General features: G+C 34.8%; 1 protein-coding gene across 1 annotated transcript in view; it reads left to right on the top strand.

The window, feature by feature from the left end:
• LOC306641039 (coiled-coil domain-containing protein 7-like) overlaps positions 1-19,820 on the top strand; it is a 140,906-nt gene that overhangs the window by 57,790 nt on the left and 63,296 nt on the right. Inside the window, exons 5-7 of the mRNA XM_079105870.1 lie at positions 2,472-2,492; positions 2,793-2,825; positions 7,917-8,083. Coding sequence (XP_078961996.1) covers positions 2,472-2,492; positions 2,793-2,825; positions 7,917-8,083 — 221 coding nt within the window. The remainder of the gene's footprint in view (positions 1-2,471; positions 2,493-2,792; positions 2,826-7,916; positions 8,084-19,820) is intronic.

Below are 19,820 nucleotides of genomic sequence, written 5' to 3'. Positions count from 1 at the left end.
GATACCTGAACAAATTCGATGTTGTTTGCCATTTTGTCTTGGCCTCTATGACATAGTATGCCTATCTGGAATAGCAGTTTCAGATTGTCATTTTTAAAACATCTTTAAAAATTATGCTATCTTCTCTTTAAGGAGATTTTCATAAAAGTTTCATTAAACTTCAGCTCCATTAGCAACATTTTGAGGTGTTTACTAGTTACTTTGCTCATAGTTTTCACTCATGCTCACCTTTCTAGTATTACTTTTTTGTTTTGCTAGATTAGAATATGTGATTCTAAATCTTTGAATTTTGAAAAGTTTAGTTTTAATTAATAATAGATTTTAATTTAGAATGTAGGTTTAATATTTTCCTCAAAAACTTTGTAGGCATTACTCCATAATTTAACAGTACCTTCCCTATTTAAATATTGTGTTTCTAATGTTGCTTTTTCTTCCTTTTGTTCAATTTTCATCTTTATTTGTTTTTTATCAGTCGTGTTCTAGATTTAGCAGTATTGGCAACTACTGATGTGTCGCTGGCTCTTTGCGGTTCCAAAATCCATGGATATTTGTCACCGCCTGCAGCAACAACTTGCACAGGTCTTATGGGTGGTGGAATGGAAACTGAGGCACTTCTATCTTTCTCTTTAGTGCACTGCTTTCTTGCTTGTTCATAGAGGATAGAGGAAATGAGGTTTACTTGCTTTGAGAGGAGAGAGAGAGAGACCCCGCTTATCAGAGAGAAAGAAACTTTGCTTAAGAGAGAAACTTTGAAAGAAAGACAGGCTTTTCTCCGTTCTGCCATCTGCCTTCCGCCGCTGCCCCTACTTGCTGCTGTGTTCTTTCTTCTGGCATTTTTGCTAATGGCTGCTGTGGCGTATCTTCTCTGGCTACTGCCCCGCCGCGTGTCTTCTGCTACTGCTTTTCTGGTAATGGCTGCTGTCCATGTTTTTCCCTCTGGCTGCTTCTAATGGCTGCTGTGTCTCTGTCTCCATCCGCCTATGCTTATATCACCTCCAGGAGGCGGAGAGCAGGGCCACGCCTCTTACGCAAAGATTAGGCGAGACACTCCGAGCAGGCAATTAGTGCTCCAGAACACATGCGCATACATTGTGTGCGTGGACGAGAAAATCACCTGAGTGTGCTTATGTCAATTAACCTCCTCGCTGCCGATGTGATCAGGCACCATCCCAGCGCCGCCAACATGGCACAGCCCCCAACACTGATGTGAGATTTATCAGCAATTTATGAAGCTACTATTCTAGTTCTTAATGGCATACATAATTGTAGAACTCAGGCATTGAGGCTTTGAATCAGTTAGTGTTTTCCATTGGTTTTCAGGGCAGAAGAGAGGTTTTGTGAACCTCAGAATCCACTTGATAATGTAAAAACGGATGTTATTCCAAGACAGTGTGCCTTAATGGATGTTATTTCCTAAACCCCTATAACACTGAAAATATTTTTCTTCAAACGTGGATATTAATTTGCATTAGTTTATTTTCTGGAGGATCTCATATCTTTTTGAGTAGATCTGTGTATTTTATTATCTAACTTAGTGAATCTCAAACTTTAGCATAAACAGTAATCACTTAAAGGAGTAGATGATTGCTGGTGCTGATCCCAGAACTTCTGATGCTGTGGTGGTGCCTGAGATTTTGCATTACTAATTAGCATGCTTGTGTGTTGCTGCTGCTGTTGGTTGTGGGGCCACAATTTTTGAACCACTGATGAATTTTGAACTCAACTAAAACTGAATTCAAATTCTACCACCAATATAGAGTCAATGCTGTAGGGGAGACAGTTAAACTAGTCTGTATTGGTTCATGTGTGAATAACTTTTTTCCTCTACCTGAATGTTTGTAGAAATATTCTTTAATAATGTAATTCAAAACTTTTACTCAGATGTGATAAGGGCAGGAGGTCCACAGATCCACAGATGTAATTATTTTATATTACATTTTTAAGTGATAAATATATTTTAGTCTGTTTAATTGTTTTTGCGTATTTATTCAGTTTTTTTACTATCTTCCAAACCATTTATTTGCATTTTACATTAAAAATAAAAGTGGCAGTATGATATTTTCTATCTTGATATTTTAGTTCCCTTAGCAAGAAAAAATTATATTGATAGTATTGAAAGGTATTTTACTTGCTGTTCTATGAAAAGAAATATACGCTCTTTGGAGAGGATTTAAATTTTTATTCCTTACCTATATTAAGAAAATATATGAAATGATTTATATGGATTATTTTGGGACCTCCTAATATAGTTCTATAAGGTTGTAGAATTACTTTTTATTCTAGAAGTAAGTTATCTATACAAAATTGACTGAAACACTGTCTCTAAATTAAAAATAATATTTTTGAACTATAGATTTATAATGTCATACTTAGCAATTAGTGTACTTTTTTGATTGAAAATAGTAAGATTTAAATTAAATATACATTGTGAAGATTTTTAAAAATATATTCTTTAAATTTTTATTTTTCAGATTTTGGAATCTCTTTTTAAGGTATGTCCAATGTATTGCAGCTAACCTCCTAAAACTTAATAGAGAAATACATCTAAATGAAAAATTTTTCTAAGCCTTGTGGAAGTTAAAGGACTTTCAAACTTGTACCTATGTTTAAAAATTTATATTCAGTTGTATGTTGCATTCGACCCTTTTATGAACCCAGAGAGGGTCAGAACTGATGCTTGCCGGATGACAGTTCACAGGCATACTTGTATATACTCATTAATTTCACTGAAGAAATTTAACTTGTCATTAATTCTTTCTTTTTTGCTCCTTTATGTTTTGTTTGTTGGAAAGTGGTTTCAGCGACAGGTCAATCAAATGGAGGAGGTAAGTATGACTTTTTTTTTTTTTTTTTTTTTAGTTGTAGATGGACTCAATACCTTTTATATATTTATTTATTTTTATGTGGTGTTGAAGATTGAACCCAGTGACTCACACGTTAGGCAAGCACTCTACCACTGAGCCACAACCCCAGGCCAGCCCCATGAAATTTCTTAATTGTTAATTAAATCAGTATTTTGATAATTTGAAGTATGTTTAAAGTTTGTATCATAAAGTAATCTTTTTATTTTTATAGAAGAGGAATTAGTGGGTAGAAAAAATATTTCTTAGTGACTTATACCCTATATTCCTGCATATATCTACTATATTCAAAATTTGATACATTCTCCTAAAATTGAATAAGGGAAATTGAACGATTTTTCTTTTCCTAGTTTATATAAAGTAGTAAATAATAAGATAGAATTTATCAATTTTAAAAAATCCTCTATTAAAAATCATGCATAATATATTAAGAGACATAAAATTATATGTTAATTTTCTCCGATGTTATTTGAATGATATTAAATAATTTAAATAATGTTCAAATGATTTGTACTTTTGATTTTCAAGTACTTTACCAGTTTGAGAACTACTGGCCTTTATCCTTAAAGGCTTTTAATCTATTTTGGAAAAAACTTCATATATGCCATTGACATAACAATAATTTCCAAGGTAGCTTTTAGTGGTTTGTAGAATTATTTTAGTTTTACCTTTGTCATACTTATGGTTCACTTCAATTGACTCCTTAAAGAGGCTCACTTATTTGGAATACAAAATTAAAGGGAAAATAAACTGTAACTCTCTTTCAGCAGAGTGGAAGACTTTCATGGTCTGTACATGCTTTGCTTTAGGATATATATGGCTGACATTGGAAAAGTGTTAATGGTTCTTCTTTGACTATGTCATATTGGTCATTATCGTTCTAAAGATTGGGGTGAAGTCCATTATTCCTTTACTCTCTTGTAAAATTTCTTATTCATAATTTGGAAACTTCAAACTGTCTTCTGCATTCCTGTTATTAAATCTAGCAATCTTCTTATTCTACTTTTTTATAGATTTGTCTTCCTCATTTTAAAAAATTTTTTGCACTCATTCCTGTTAATGTACATGATCCTCTCTAAAACTCAGCTTCTCAGTTCCTTGACTTCTGCATTTCTAAAGATTAATGTTCTTTTTTACCCTTAGCCTATTTGTAAAGCCACACTCTGAACTTTGTCATTAATCAAATTTCTAATGCAGGTAACTTATTATTGAACTGTAACTTTCAATCTTTGTATTCACAGTTAGGCATTGCTTAATGACAAGGGTATATTTTGAGCAATGTGTCTTCAGGCAATTGTGTCATCACAGTGTACACTTACACAAACTAAAATAGTTGTAATAGCAATTCCTGTTACCAAAAAAAAAAAAAAAATGTTTACATGCATATACTTTGTATCTTTCGTCCTCTTAAAATAGAGATATTGTTCCTCCCTATACATAGGGTTAATTCTTTCACTTTTGTTTTGGATTCCATCTCGTCTTCTTAAGAACTTTTCTTAATTCTCTTCGATATTCAACTTTTCTCATTCTTTTTCCTTTCTTTTTTCTCTTTTTTTTCTTTTTCTTTTTTTTCTTTCTTTTCTTTTTTTTGTGGTGCTGGAGATTAAACCCAGAGCCTTTTACTTGCAAGGCAAGCACTCTACCAACTGAGCTATATCCCCAGCCTCTTTCTTTTAGTTTTTAAAAGTGTTTACCTTTCTTATTTTAGGCCACCTTCCCCTTGTAACTGGGGTTATATGTCTTTCTGTATGACTTTATCTGTGGAACATATGTTACCCATTCAGCCAGATTTACTTGTATATTAATTTACTATATAACCATGTTCTTACTTCCCATGTATTTTTCAAATTAACCAGATTGAATTCTGTCTTTATAACAGAGAAAACATCATCTGCATATGGTTTCCCAGTAATTTGTATGCTGTTAAACTTAATAGACAAATTTCTTATCTTGATCATAATTAGTATTATTGATTACTTTCTCATTTTTGAAATATTATTCTTTTGGTTTCTGTGAATTATGCTCTATTGGTTATTGTTTTTACCTCTTTGACTATTTCCTTTTCAGTCTACTTAAGCAGTAAATGTTGGCATGCCTCAAGATTTCATCCTATGACTTTATTTTTTTTCTCTGAACTTTCCTTAAGCAATCTCATTCAGTATTACTTTCATGCTGGTAATTTAGAAACAATTCCAGACTTGTTCCACTACAAATTCAGTGGATCAAAAACAAGAATTTTGTACTCATTTTCTAGTGTTCCCTATCTTAGTCAATGGTGGTACCATTTATTCAATTGAGTAAATCAGAAAAGGAGTAACCATCCTTGAAACTCACTTCCATCTCTCCTAAATATTCAATCCATTTATGAGTCTTTTTGGTTTTCCTTCCTAAATGTGTCTGCTTATCTTTGTTTATACCATTTATACTTTAGTGCCAGTTAGCACCTGTCTAGTATTCCTGAAATTCAGTTAATGTATTCATAATCTCTAGGAGGAATCCTTACGATACAACTATATTTCTGAACTAGAATTCCAAGTTTCTCAGTGTTTAAATGGGTAGTTACTTCTCTTGAGTATTTTCTTAATTTGGTGCATCAGTTAATTGTCTAAGTGCACTATCTTCTGCTTTCAAGGAATGTTTCTTGGTTGATGGATCATGTTTAACATAAGATACCTGTTATGAGTATTACTGGATTAGAATTTGTGTGTAAGGGGGTTAGGCTCTCAAGGGATTCTTATGCATACTAACATTTGAAAATATTTCATTTATCTTCTTCCTGACACTAGATTTTATTGTCAGTACATGCTGGTGAGGTTAATGACTCTGATCATGCTACATTAACAGAGATGTTGAAGCCTTCAGAGGGTATGGTGAACGGCACCATTGAAATATTAGATGAGCCTTTTCAGAGCTGTTCTGCTGGAACCTGTGCTGCATAGTTCTTTTTGATGAAGTCTTGTAGCTGATAATCTCACTGCCTGTTTCTCATTCCTTTTGTTCTATGCCATCATTCCTTCTCCTAGGAATGACTTCTGTTCAAATTAAATTCACACTAGGAAATGTAATATATCAGTTACAGTTTAATCCAGAGACAAAAACCACATAGTAATTTGATTAGGCAAAGCTTAATATAAAGAATTGTCATAGTAGAGGAAATGCCTATTAAAGAGGTAAAGAAATCTAAAAGAATATAGCAACAGAAGATCTAGAGAGTATCCTCTACCCTCAGGATACTCTTCCAAGCAGAGCACTCTAAGAAGAAACAAATCTAAATACCCCAGATCCTCCTCTCTGGGCTAAGATCCAGATCTCTTGAAGAGGGAGTAGCTGTCAATACTGGGTGGCAGAAAAGTTTGCTTGGTTGCCATGCTGGTGGGACTTAAACTCACTGGGAAGGTGCTCATGAGGATGGTACACTGAAAGTTACTCAGTGGTGCTGGGAAAAGACATCTTCTAGGGAGATGCTATATCTCTTGCTGGGAAGTTGTGCGTAAGGTTCTGTTCTGAGGAATTTTGCAAAGGAGTTCTGGGAGCAGCTACCACAAGAATGTGCCACATCGTGGCTCTTCTCTGGGATCATGCCTTTACCAGTAGGATTTCATAGGTCTCTGACTTCTTTTCCCCAGTTCCATATCCCTATCTATATCTTCCCTATACTTAATCTCAGACTTGCAGTCTCCATGCATACTGATAAATAACAGCATTTCCTGTTGCTGTATTCTAATCCCATTCTAGGTAGTCATACTATAAAGAAGAACTTGTTCTAAATGTTTAATGCTAGAATTTCTCTTTGATAGGCTTTTACTTCTTCCACAACCCTCCTGCGTTCCTTCCCGTCATTAGAGGTATCTACATGTGTGGATCTCTGATATTATCCTGTTAAAAGGTCTTACTCTTCCCCACCAGTCCCAATTGCTATTATGTTTTTCTCTATGTATTGCTATTTCTTGGTTTCTTTCAGGGTTATGGTTTCAATAGGAGATGTGCCCCAAAACTCATATGGATAGTGCAAGAAGACTTAGAGGTGAAATGATTGGTTTATGAAAACCTTAATCTAATCAGTGTGTTAATCCCGTAGTACAGATTAACTGAGTGGTAGCTAAAGGCAGGTAGGGTATTGAGGGTGTGCCTTAGTGGTATATATCTTGTCCCTGGAGAGTGCAGTCTGTTTGCCTGCCTGACTGTCTTTCTCTCTCTTCTTTCTGGAACTATGTTCTGAGCTTCCTTCCTCTGCTATACTTTTCCACCATGTTCTGCCTCACGTTGGGCCCCAAAGAATGGAGTTGACTGTCTAAGGACTAGGACCTCCTAAACCATGAGCCCAAAATAAACTTTTCCTCCTCTGATAGTTCTTGTTAGGTCTTTTGATCACAGAAGCAGAAAATCTGACTAAAACATTCACTGTGGCTTTTATATGCTCCTTTTTGCTAGACTTCCTTTAAGTAGGCCTATTACTTAGAATACTAATTATGATGTGTCAGCTTATTCTATAAATGTTACTTATTCTCCCTCTTACCTGTTGCTTGTTAGCTTGGTCTATTCCAAAGGGGTTGAGATTCCCAAAGGGGTCTTAGTTTTTTTTCCATGCAGACTGATAAATAACAGTTCCATGGACACTTACGTGTTAGCTTTGGGGATTTGATAGTACAAGGTATTAGTCTTTGAGAGCAAATTATTTCTGTGATTTATCACAGTAAGGATATTTTTAGAAAGAATTTAGGTGAAGCAGCTATTTTAGAATTCCTCATAAATATTTTGCACTTATTATTATTGGACTTGCTTAAAATTTCTGTATATCAAAAGTTTGAAAAGAAGATTTAATATGTTTTGGCACATAAACCTCCTTATTGGGCTATAATTCTATTAATAGAATATTGCTCATATATTTTTAAACTATTGTGTCAGCATTTGACTATATACATGTAGATAGATAAATAGATGTAGATAAAAGTAATATAAAATTACTCAGATTTTATAAAGGAAATAGTGAAATTTCTTTGAGATGTGTGTGAAAATGGGCATTTCTTAAGTAATTTGTTTATTTTATTATTTTAGCTAAGTAAAGACTATAGTCTTTTAGAAGCAGATCTTCTAGCACCTGAGAAAACAGTGACTTTAAACATTTCAAAAGTGGTAACACAAATGCAAAAACTTGAAGAACTGAAAAATCAGCTTACACAGAGGCCTAAATACGCCTTGAAAGACACGCCATGTAAACCCATGTAAGTAAAATCTGAGAATTAATTTAATTAAAAGAAATAAGAAGGGTATATAATTAGCATTGAAGATAGGATAATCAGTCATATATTATCAGTATACACAGAGCTTCTAAATCACATCAGAAGGCCTATTTAACTTTTCTATTTGAAATTTTTAATAATCTGAAATGGCAGTATATGCTATAGTAGTCACCATATATGGTTAGTGAAATTCAAATTCAATTAATTTAAAAAATCAATTTCTTGGTTACACTAGCCACATTTCATATGCTTAGTAACCACATATGGCTCTTACTAGAAAGCCTGCTGAGAAATGTTGGATCAGAGGAACCCAAAATATTGTATCAGTTCCAGAGGCTGGTTAAAACAACATTTCTGCAGCAGCAGGATATTGAAGTAGGAAGACTGGGAAAATGCTAGTAGGCAACTCAGATATCTGTCAACCAGGTAAAAATCAGAAATATCAGTTTCTAAAATAGAGAATTAATAAAAGGAATAAACTGTAGCAGCACTGGGCACATGGTGTCTCACCTGGGGAGGGAATCTTCCCTCCAACAAGTCAAAAGAAATTCTCCCACCCAGTTTGATAAAATAGTGCTACTGTCCAACAAGTTTGTAATCTGAGAGAAAACAAGATCAGACAGCATGAGTTGAGCAGGTGCAGGAGAAAGTTCCGGCACTTTTTAGGGAGATAATGGAAGTGGGGAAGTGAAAGTTTAAAAATATTCTTCATTTGGACTTCCTGAGAAAAAACTAGAAATCCCTTTAGTACCTTTAATACCTTCAATACCTTTGCTTTTCCTATTTCTCTATTTTAAAAATTTTGTCTTTTCTTCTTTATCGATATACTTGCCCCCCCCCCACATTTTTATTTGGTGCATTATAGTTGTATGTAATGGTGGGATTTGTTGTTACATATTCATACATGTGCACAGTATAACTGTATAATTCGGCCATATCATTCCTGAGCTCTTCCTCCGATCTCCTCACGTCACACTCCTTGGTCAGTTTCCACTACTGATTTTCTTTTCATTTTCATGAGGTCCTCTCCCACTTTTCTTTTCCTTTTTCCTCTCGAGTTTCCACATACGAAAGAAAGCATGCAACCCTTGACTTTCTGAGTTTAACTTATTTTACTTAACATAATGATATGGAGCTCCATCCATTTTTATGCAAATGACATAATTTCATTTTTCTATATGGCTGAATAAAACTCTATTATGTAGATATACCACATTTTCTTTATCCATCATTTGCTAATGGACACCTCGACTGGTTTCATAGTTTGTCCATTGTGAATTGTGCTGCTATAATCTCAGGGATGCATGTATCACTGTAGTATGATGATTTTAATTCTCTAAGATAAATAGCAAGGAGTAGTACAGCTGGATCTTATGGTGGTTCTATGCCTCCATACTGGTTTCCATAGCGGTTGTACTAATTTAGTTTCACCAAGAGTGTTAAGGTTTCTTTTGTACTAGAGGATGTTCTTCCACATCCTCTTAGCATTTATTATTATTTGTATTCTTCTTTCCCATGTTTTTAATGGGTGCATTATAGTTGTGTATATTGGTGGAGTTTCTTTTTCTCACATATTCATACATGCACACAATATATCAATATAATGTGGCTACTATTACTCCCTGGCATTTACCTCTCTCCCAACTAACCTCTTATCCCTTGATCCTTTCCTCTACTGATCTCCCTTTGATTTCTAGGAGATCAGCCCCCACCTTTGCTTTACCTTTTCCTTTCTAGCTTCCATATATGAGAGAAAACATATGACCCTTAACCTTCTGAATTTGACTTATTTCACTTAACATGATGGTCTCTAGTCCCATCCATTTTCCTGCAAATGAATAAAACTCCATTTTGAATATATACCACATTTTCTTTATCCATTCATCTGTTGCTGGAACCCTGGGCTGGTTCTATAGTTTGGCTATTGTGAATTGTGCTGCTATAAACATGGATATGCCTGTACCACAATAATAAGATGAATTTGATTCTTCAGAGTAAATACTGAGGAGTGCTGTAGCTGAGTCACATGGTGGTTCCATGTCTGATCTTTTAAGGCACCTCCATGCTGATTTCCATAGCAACTATACTAATTTATAGTCCTACCAACAATGTAAAAGTGTTCCCTTTTCTTCACATCCTCTGCAGCCTTTATTATTTGTTTTCTTGTTGAAGACCTTCTCTTCATCTATTGAGATGACTGATTTTTATCCTTAATTCTATTTGTGTGGTGAATTATATTTATTGATTTGTGTTTATTAAACCATGCTTGCGTCTTTGATAAACTTGCTTTTTGAATACCCAAGACAAAACAGCCACTTAGGCTTCACTTTTCTCTGGATCAGTGGATGTTCAGGCCGTGAATCAGTCTGAACACAGAAATGTGAGATTCAGAGTTGAGAGTGGGTCTGGACAGTGGGAGCCCAGACTAGTGGGAGCTGCTGATCTACAAGTCTGTAGAGCAAAGAACAAAGGATGGTTTCATTTGAAATTGGCTGTCCGACTCTGGGATCAGGAGAATAATTGATAGAGTATAGAACTGGGTTGGATCAGGGTTGAGTGGAAATCCTTGTCGCACTTACACTCCCACCCCAGCCATACTAACAAAGCTATTTTGAGGCTGTGATCCCCTCTGAAACAGTGTTACTCCATAGGTGCTGCCCGGCAAGGAGGAGGTGCCAATTTGGGGGCATAGCAGAGAACAAACAGACAGCATGAAGTTTGTGTCACACAAACTTTCTCATTATCGGGAGACCCTAAAATCGAAATCTCAGAAGGAAATGTCTCTGTTCTAAAAAACTCAGCAAGAAGAAAACTGAATCTCTTTATTATTGTTGCACGAACTGCTCAATGTAAACTGATTTCTAGTGTCTTCCACATTTTGTTCTTCTGTTTTTTTCAGTTCTAAGTTAATACATTTTGCCAGTTGGATCCTCTTTTATACCTCTTTTCTTCTATCTCATCTTCATTCTTAATTGCTTTCCTTCATCCTTTTTTCTCTCATTTTATTTTGTCTCCTTTCCCTTACCCATCCATTTTCTTTCTTGTTTTTTTTTTCTCTATTTTCTTAAAACAATTCCTTCTACTAATTCATTTTACTATACTACCAGTAATGCTTACTCTCTATAGTCTATCCTAGATTATTTTTCACCCACTTTTCTCTGTGGAGAATAGAATTGCAGAGATCATTAGTAATAACTTTTATAGTCTGTTGATATGGTTTGCTTTTAAATTACCTCTGTTCCTAGTGATTAATCTTCCTTTTAAAGTGGTACTAGAGATTGAATTTAACACTTTCATTACACTGATCATATGTGTTGAACCCACAGTCCAGAGATTATTGTAAATAGATAACTACTCACTAAGGGACCCACCACATGAAAGAGAAAGGCATCTATATCAACAGATATGCAAATAAAGGAGGACTTTAGAACACATAAGGAAGCAATAAACAGAACACCTCCAAAAATCTATAAACAGAGAAGAATATTTACACGTAATCAACAGATATATGAAAAAATGTTCAATCTCTAGTAATAAGAGAAATGCAAATCAATATTACCCTAAGATTTCACCTAACTCCAATTAGAATGGCTAAAGGTATTCTCATACATTGCTGGTGGGATTGCAAATTGGTGCAACCACTCCGGAGAGCAGTATGGAGATTCCTTAGGAAAATTGGAATGGAACTACCATTTGACCCAGCTGTCCTGCTCCTTGGCCTATACCCAAAGGACCTAAAATCAGCATACTACAGCAGCCACATCAATGTTCATAGCAGCTCAATTCACAATAGCTGGATTATGGAACAAAAGTAGATGCCCTTTAATAGATGAATGGATAAAGAAACTGTGGTATATATACACAATGGAATGTTATTCAGCCATAAAGAAGAATAAAATTATGGCATTTGCAGGTAAATGGATGGAGTTGGAGAATATCATGCTAAATGAGATAAGCCAATCCCAAAAGACCAAAGGCTGAATTGTTTTCTTTGCTAAGTGGATGATGATACATAACAGGATTGGGGAGGGGTAAGGGAGAAATAGAGGATTGTGTAGAGGGAAATGAAGGGTGGGGAGGGGGTAGGGGGAAGGAAAGATAATGCAGTGAGGCAAACATCATTACCCTATGTTTATGTATCATCACACAAATAGTGTGGCTCTACTTCATGTACAGCCAGAGAAATGAAACATTGTACCCCACTTGTGTACAATGAATCAGAAAAAAAGTCAATCAGCTCCTATTAAATGAATCACTCTTCAATGAAATGACATAAATTTGCAGATTGGATTAAGAAACCAGACCCAACATTATGTTGCTTGCAAGAGACTCACAAAGACATCTACAGATTGAAGGTGAAAGTATGGGAAAAGCTGCATCATGCAAAATGTACCAATAAACAGAAGACCATGCAGACATAAAAGAAGTAAAGGTTTCTAAGTCCTAAAAAGCAGTATTAGGCAAATAGACCTAACAGACATCTATCAAATATTTTATTCAACAACTGAATTCACCTTACTAGCAGCTCATGGAGCATTCAATGAATTAGAGCATATTTTAGGTCATAAAATAAATCTTAGCAAACACCTGAAACAAAAAAAATAGAGATAATTCCTTGCATCCTATCAGATCATAATAGAGTAAAATTAGAAATCAACGACAAAATAAAAAACAGAAACCACTCTTGCACCTGGGGACTAAATAATATTTGAATGATGAATGGATAGCAGAAGAATTTGGGAGAAATAAAAATTCTTACAAATAGCATAGTGATACAAGGTATCAAAATATCTATGACAGTATAAAAGCAGTTCTAAGAGGAAAATTTATAGCACTGAGTTCATATGTTAAAAAAATTGGAAAGATCTCAAATAAATACTATAATATTATACTTCAAAGCCCCAGGAAAAGAAGAACAAATCAACACTAAAGTCAGTAGAAGCCAGGAAATAATTATAAGTAGAGCCAAAATCAATGAAATAGAGAATAAAAAAATACAAAGGATCAATGAAACAAAGACGTTTTGAAAGGATTAATAAGAATGATAAACCCCTTGTCAAATTAACCAAAATAAGAGAGAATATGCAAAATATCACCCCAGACACTACTGAAATTCAGAGGATCATCAGAAACTATTTTGAAAATTTATATTCCAATAAGCTAGAAAATCTTGAAGATATTGACAAATTCTTAGAGACATATGGCCTACTCAAATTTAACCATGAGGATATAGAAAGCCTAAAAAGATCAATATCAAGTAATGAAACTGAAGCAGCTATCAAAAGCCTTTCTACAAAGGAAAGTCCAGGACTGGGTGGATGCTCAGTCAAGTTCTATTAGACTTTTAAAGAAGAACTAACCCTCCTCAAAATCTTCATGAAATAGAAAATTAATTGTATGAAATCAGTATCACCCTAAAACCAAAATCAGACAAAGACACCTCAAAGAAAGAAAACTTCTGGCTCATTCCTTGATGAACATAGATTCAAAAATTCTTAATAAAACATTGGTAAACCATATACAAAAACACATTAAAAAGAATGCACTATAATCAAGTGACTTTCATTCCAGGATATGTGGTTGGTTCAACATATGCAAATAAATAAATGTAATTCACCACATAAATAGACTTAAGGACAAGAATCACATGATTATTTCAATAGATGCAGAAAAAGCATTTGACAAAGTGCAACATCCATTCTTTTTAAAAACACTAGAGAAACTAGGGATAGAAAGAACTTACTCCAACATTGTAAAGACCATATGTGACAAACCCAAAGCCAACAACACACTGAATGGACAAAAACTGAAAGCATTTCCTCTAAAAGGGGAACAAGACAAGGAAGTCCTCTCTTACCACTCTAGTCAGTCAAGAGAAGGAAATTAAAGGGATATGAATAAGAAAGGAAGAGCTTAAGTTATCTATTTGCCAAGACAAGATCCTTTATTTAGAAGACCCAAAAATTCCACCAGAAGTTTTCTAGAGCCAATAAATTTAATAAAGTAGCAGGATACAAGATCAATGTACATAAATCAATCACTTTTGTATTCTGCAATAGTGAACCTGTTGAAAAAGAAATTAGGAGAACTATTCAGTCACAATGACCTCAAAAATACTGGGAAATAAATTTTACAAAAGATGTCAAGGATCTCTACAATTAAAAGTATAGAACACTGAAGAAAGAAATTGAAGAAGGTCTCAGAAGATGAAAAGACCTCCCATATTCTTGGATGGGCAGAATTAATATTATTAAAATGACCATACTACCAAAAGCATTACACAGATTCAGTGAAATTCCTATCCAAATACCAGTGACATTCTTCACTGGATTAGAAAATCAATTTTAAAATTCATTTGGAAAAATAAGAGACCCAGAATAACTAAAGTAATTATAAGCAAAAAGAATGGTGCTGGAGGCATCACAATACCAAACCTCAAAAATATATTACAGAGCTATAGTAACAAAACAGCATGGTACTAGCACCAAAAAAGACATGAAGACCAATGGAATAGAATAGAAAACACAGATAAAAACCCCCATAAATCCAATCATCTGATACTAGGCAGATAAAAATACTTGCAGAAAAGATAGCCTTTTCAACAATTGGTGCTGGAAAAACTGGAAATTCATATGTAGAATAATGAAATGTATTTTCTCTCTCTCATCCTGCACAAAAGTCAATTCAAAGTGGATCAAAGACTCAGGAATTAGACCAAGAACTCTGCAACTGCTAGAAGAAAATGTATGCCAACACTCCACTATGTTGGCACAGGAACCAATTTCCTTAAGACTTCTGAAGCACAAGAAGTAAAAGAAAAAAAATCAATGAATGGGATGGCATCAAATTAAAAAGCTTCCACATAGCAAAGGAAAAAATTAAGATCATGGGGAGAGAGACTGCAGAATGGGAAAAGATCTTTGCTACCTTCTCCTCAGATAGGGCATTAATATCCAGAGTATATAAAGATCTCAGAAAACCTGACACCAAATCCCCAAATAACTGGATTGAAAAATGGCAAAAGAACAGTCATTTCTCAAAAAAAGAAATACAATTGGCCAGCAAATAGATGAAAAGATGTTCAACATCTCTAGCAGTTGGGGAAATGCAAATCAAAACTACATTGAGATTTCATTAAGAATACAAGATTTTTATCAAGAATACAAATAAATATTGGCACGGATGTAGGGGAAAATGTACACTCATACATTGTTGCTGGGGCTCACATTAGTGCAACCAATCTAGAAAACAGTATGAAATTTCTCAAAAAACTAGGAATGGAGCCATCATATAATCCATCTATCCCATTCCTTGGTATGCATCCAAAAGATCTAAAATCAGCATACTATAAGGATACAGCCAAATCAATGTTTACAGCAGCATAATTCACAATAGCAAAGCTATGTAACTAACCAAGTGTTCTTCAACAAATGAATGGATGAAGAAAATGTGGTATATACAGAAGGGAATACCTGCCATAAAGAAGAATGAAATTATGGCATTTGCTGATAAATGGATGGAAATGGAGACTATTGTGCTAAGTGAAATAAACCAGACCCAGAAAGCCAAAGGTTGAATGTTTTCTCTAATTTTCAGAGGCTAGCCCAAAATAAGGGGATAAAAGATAGAGAAAAAAGAAAGAAAGAGAAGAAAGGAAGAATTAAAGGAGGGAATGGAGAGGATTCCATCAAAATAGAAGAAAGATTAGTGGACTCGATGAAAGGGAATGAGGCAGGAAGGAGAAGGAATGGGATAAGAGAACAGTAGAATGAAGCTGACCTAACTTTCATATATATATATATATATATATATATATATATATATATATATACACACCATAGTGAATTTCTCCATCAGGTATATCCAGAAGACATTAACTTAAAAAAGCTAAAAATAAATAGAAATGTCAGTGGAGTAGAGGGAAGAGAACAGGGGAAGTAAAGGGGGAAGGGAAAGGGGAAAATACTGGAGACTAATTAGAACAAATTATGTTCCATGCTTTTATAATATGACAAGATGGATCCTAATGTTATATATACTAAAAAGAACCAATAAAAATAAAAGTTGACTCAAAAAGCATAGAAGTTCTTTTATTATATTTTTCTACACACAAAAATATGCAAGTAATAAAAAAATGATGGAAAGGATGTGGAGAAAAAGGAACACTATTATATTATTGGTAGTATTGTAAAGTAGTACAGCCACTATGGAAATTAGTATGGAATTTCCTCAAAAGACTAGGCATGGAATCACCCAGCTATACCACTGCTTGGTACTTATCCTTAAAGTCATCATCCAGGGGGTGATCCAAGATGGCGGACTAGAGGGTGACTGCATTTCCAGTCACTCCAGAACCCAGGATTCAAGAAGGGGAGGCATTGAGAGACTCGGACTAAAATAGAGCCACGGGGTGAGTCTCCCCCACCGGGTGAAGCTCAGCATGGGCGGCAGGGACAGATAGGGGCGGTTTATCAGAGTAGGGCAGGGCAGCTAGAGTCTTCCCCAGGCAGCCCTGCACACTCCGGCAGTGGGCTTATCCCACATGGCCAGCTTCTCAGAGCAGGCCCCCCAGTGAGAGCCTTTCCACACAGAGCCAGCTCCAAGCCCTGGGACCAGGAGCAGGCTAGGGGCAGCTTTCCTCAGAAGCACTGCATTATCAAGTTCCTCCAAGACTTCAGGCTACTGAAGGCTGGGAGGTGATACACTGGAAATCTACAGGGACACTATAAGCCAATAGAAGAAATCTACAATATCTCAGAGTCTCATTGACGTCTGACAAATATGAGAAAACAAGGGAAGAAAATGTCCCAAACAAACCTAGACACTATACCAATAAAACCCAATGACAGCACAGCAGAAGAAATGTCAGAAAGGGAGTTCGGAATGTACATAATTAAAACAATCAGGGAAGCAAACAAGGAGATGAAAGAGCAAATGCAGGCATTAAATGATTGCACCAATCAACAGTTAAAAGAGCAAATACGGGAAGCAAGAGATCACTTCAATAAAGAGTTAGAGATACTGAAAAAAACAAAAACAGAAATCCTTGAAATGAAGGAAACAATAAACCAAATTAAGAACTCCATAGAAAGCATAACCAATAGGATAGAACACCTGGAAGACAGAACCTCAGACATTGAAGACAAATGTTTAATCGTGAAAACAAAGTTGACCAAACAGAGAAGATAGTAAGAAATCACGAACAAAATCTACAAGAACTATGGGATATCATGAAAAGGCCAAATTTAAGAATTATTGGTATTGAGGAAGGCTTAGAGAAACAAACCAAAGGAATGAACAATCTATTCAATGAAAAAATATCAGAAAATTTCCCAAATATGAAGAACGAAATGGAAAACCAAGTACAAGAGGCTTATAGGACTCCAAATACACAAAATAACAACAGACCTACACAAAGGCACATTATTATGAAAATACCAAACATACAAAATAAAGACAGAATTTTAAAGTCTGTGAGAGAAAACAATCAAATTACATTCAGGGGGAAACCAATAAGAATATCAGCAGATATTTAATCCAGACCCTAAAAGCTAGAAGGGCCTGGAACAACATTTACCAAGCCCTGAAAGAAAACGATGCCAACCAAGAATCTTATACCCAGCAAAACTTACTTTCAGATTTGACGACGAAATAAGATCCTTCCATGATAAACAAAAGCTAAAGGAATTTACAAAAAGAAAGCCAGCATTACAGAACATTCTCAGCAAAATATTCCATGAGTAAGAGATGAAAAACAGCGATGCAAATCAGCAATGGGAGGAACTAGCCTAAGGAATAGCCAAATAAAGGAGAAAACAAATCATGTAAAAAAAAAAAATGAGTCAAATGACTGGGAATACAAATTATATCACAATAATAACCCTGAATGTTAATGGCCTGAACTCATCAATCAAAAGACATAGACTGGCAGATTGGATTAAAAAGAAAAATCCAACAATTTGCTGCCTGCAAGAGACTCATCTCATAGAAAGAGATACCCATAGACTAAAGATGAAAGGATGGAAAAAACATACCATGCACACGGACACAGCTAAAAAGCTGGAGTATCCATCCTCATTTCAGATAATGTGGACTTCAAGCCAAAACTAGTCAGAAGGGATAAAGAAGGATATGGCATACTGCTTAAGGGAAGCATAAATCAGCAAGACATAACAATCATAAATATCTATGCCTCGAACATTGGCTCATCCATGTACATCAAACAAATCCTTCTCAATTCCAGAAATCAAATAGACCACAACACAATAATACTAGGCAATTTTAACACACCTCTTTCACCACTGGATAGATCTTCCAAACAAAAATTGAATAAAGAAACCATAGATCTCAATAACACAATCAACAATTTAGTCTTAACCGACTTATATAGAATGTACCATCCAACAAAGAATGTATACACTTTCTTCTCAGCAGCACATGGATCTTTCTCTAAAACAGACCATATTTTATGCCACAAAGCTACTGTTAGCAAATACAAGAAGATAGAGATACTACCTTGTACTCTATCAGATCATAATGGATTGAAATTAGAAATAAATGACAGAATAAAAAACAGAAACTTCTCCAATATCTGGAGACTAAATAATACACTATTATATGATGAATGGATAACAGAAGACATCAGGAGGGAAATAAAAAAATTCTTAGAAGTAAACGAGAACAAAGACACATCATATCAAAATCTCTGGGACACTATGAAAGCAGTACTTAGAGGAAGATTTATTTCATGGGGCACATTCAACAAAAGAAGTAGAAATCAACAAATAAATGACTTAACACTACAGCTCAAAGCCCTAGAAAAAGAAGAGCAGACCAACATCAAAAGTAGTTGAAGACAGAAAATAGTTAAAATCAGAGCCGAAATCAACGAAATTGAAACAAAAGAAACAATCAGAAAAATTAACAAAATAAAGTTGGTTCTTTGAAAAAATAAACAAAATTGATAAACCTTTAGCCATACTAACAAAGAGAAAGATGGAGAAAACTCAAATTACTAAAATTCGGAATGAACAAGGAAATATCACAACAGACACGAGTGAAATACAAAACATAATTAGAATCTATTTTGAAAATCTATAGTCCAACAAAACAGAAAACCTCGAAGACATCAACAAGTTTCTAGAGACATATGAATTACCTAAACTGAATGAGGAGGACATACACAACTTAAATAAATCAATTTCAAGCAATGAAATAGAAGAGGTCATCAAAAGCCTACCAACAAAGAAAAGTCTGGGACCAGATGGGTTCTCAGCCGAGTTTTACAAAACCTTTAAATAAGAGCTCATTCCAATACTCCTCAAAGTATTCCATGAAACAGAAGAGGGAACCCTCCCAAACTCATTCTATGAAGCCAGTATCACCCTGATACATAAACCAGACAAAGACACATCAAGGAAAGAAAATTTCAGACCAATATCCTTAATGAACATTGATGCAAAAATTCTCAACAAAATTTTAGCAAATCACATACAAAATCATATTAAAAAGATAGTGCACCACGATCAAGTGGGTTTTATCCCAGGGATGCAAGGTTGGTTCAACATTCGGAAATCAATAAATGTCATTCACCATATCAACAGATTAAAAGTTAAAAATCACATGATTATTTCAATAGATGCAGAAAAAGCTTTCGATAAAATACAGCATCCCTTCATGCTCAAAACACTAGAAAAACTTGGGGTAGTGGGAACATTCC

The sequence above is a fragment of the Sciurus vulgaris genome (genome assembly GCF_902686455.1).
Source record: "Sciurus vulgaris genome assembly, chromosome: 12".
NCBI lineage: Eukaryota > Metazoa > Chordata > Mammalia > Rodentia > Sciuridae > Sciurus > Sciurus vulgaris.
This window is presented reverse-complemented; position numbering and strand designations above follow the sequence as displayed.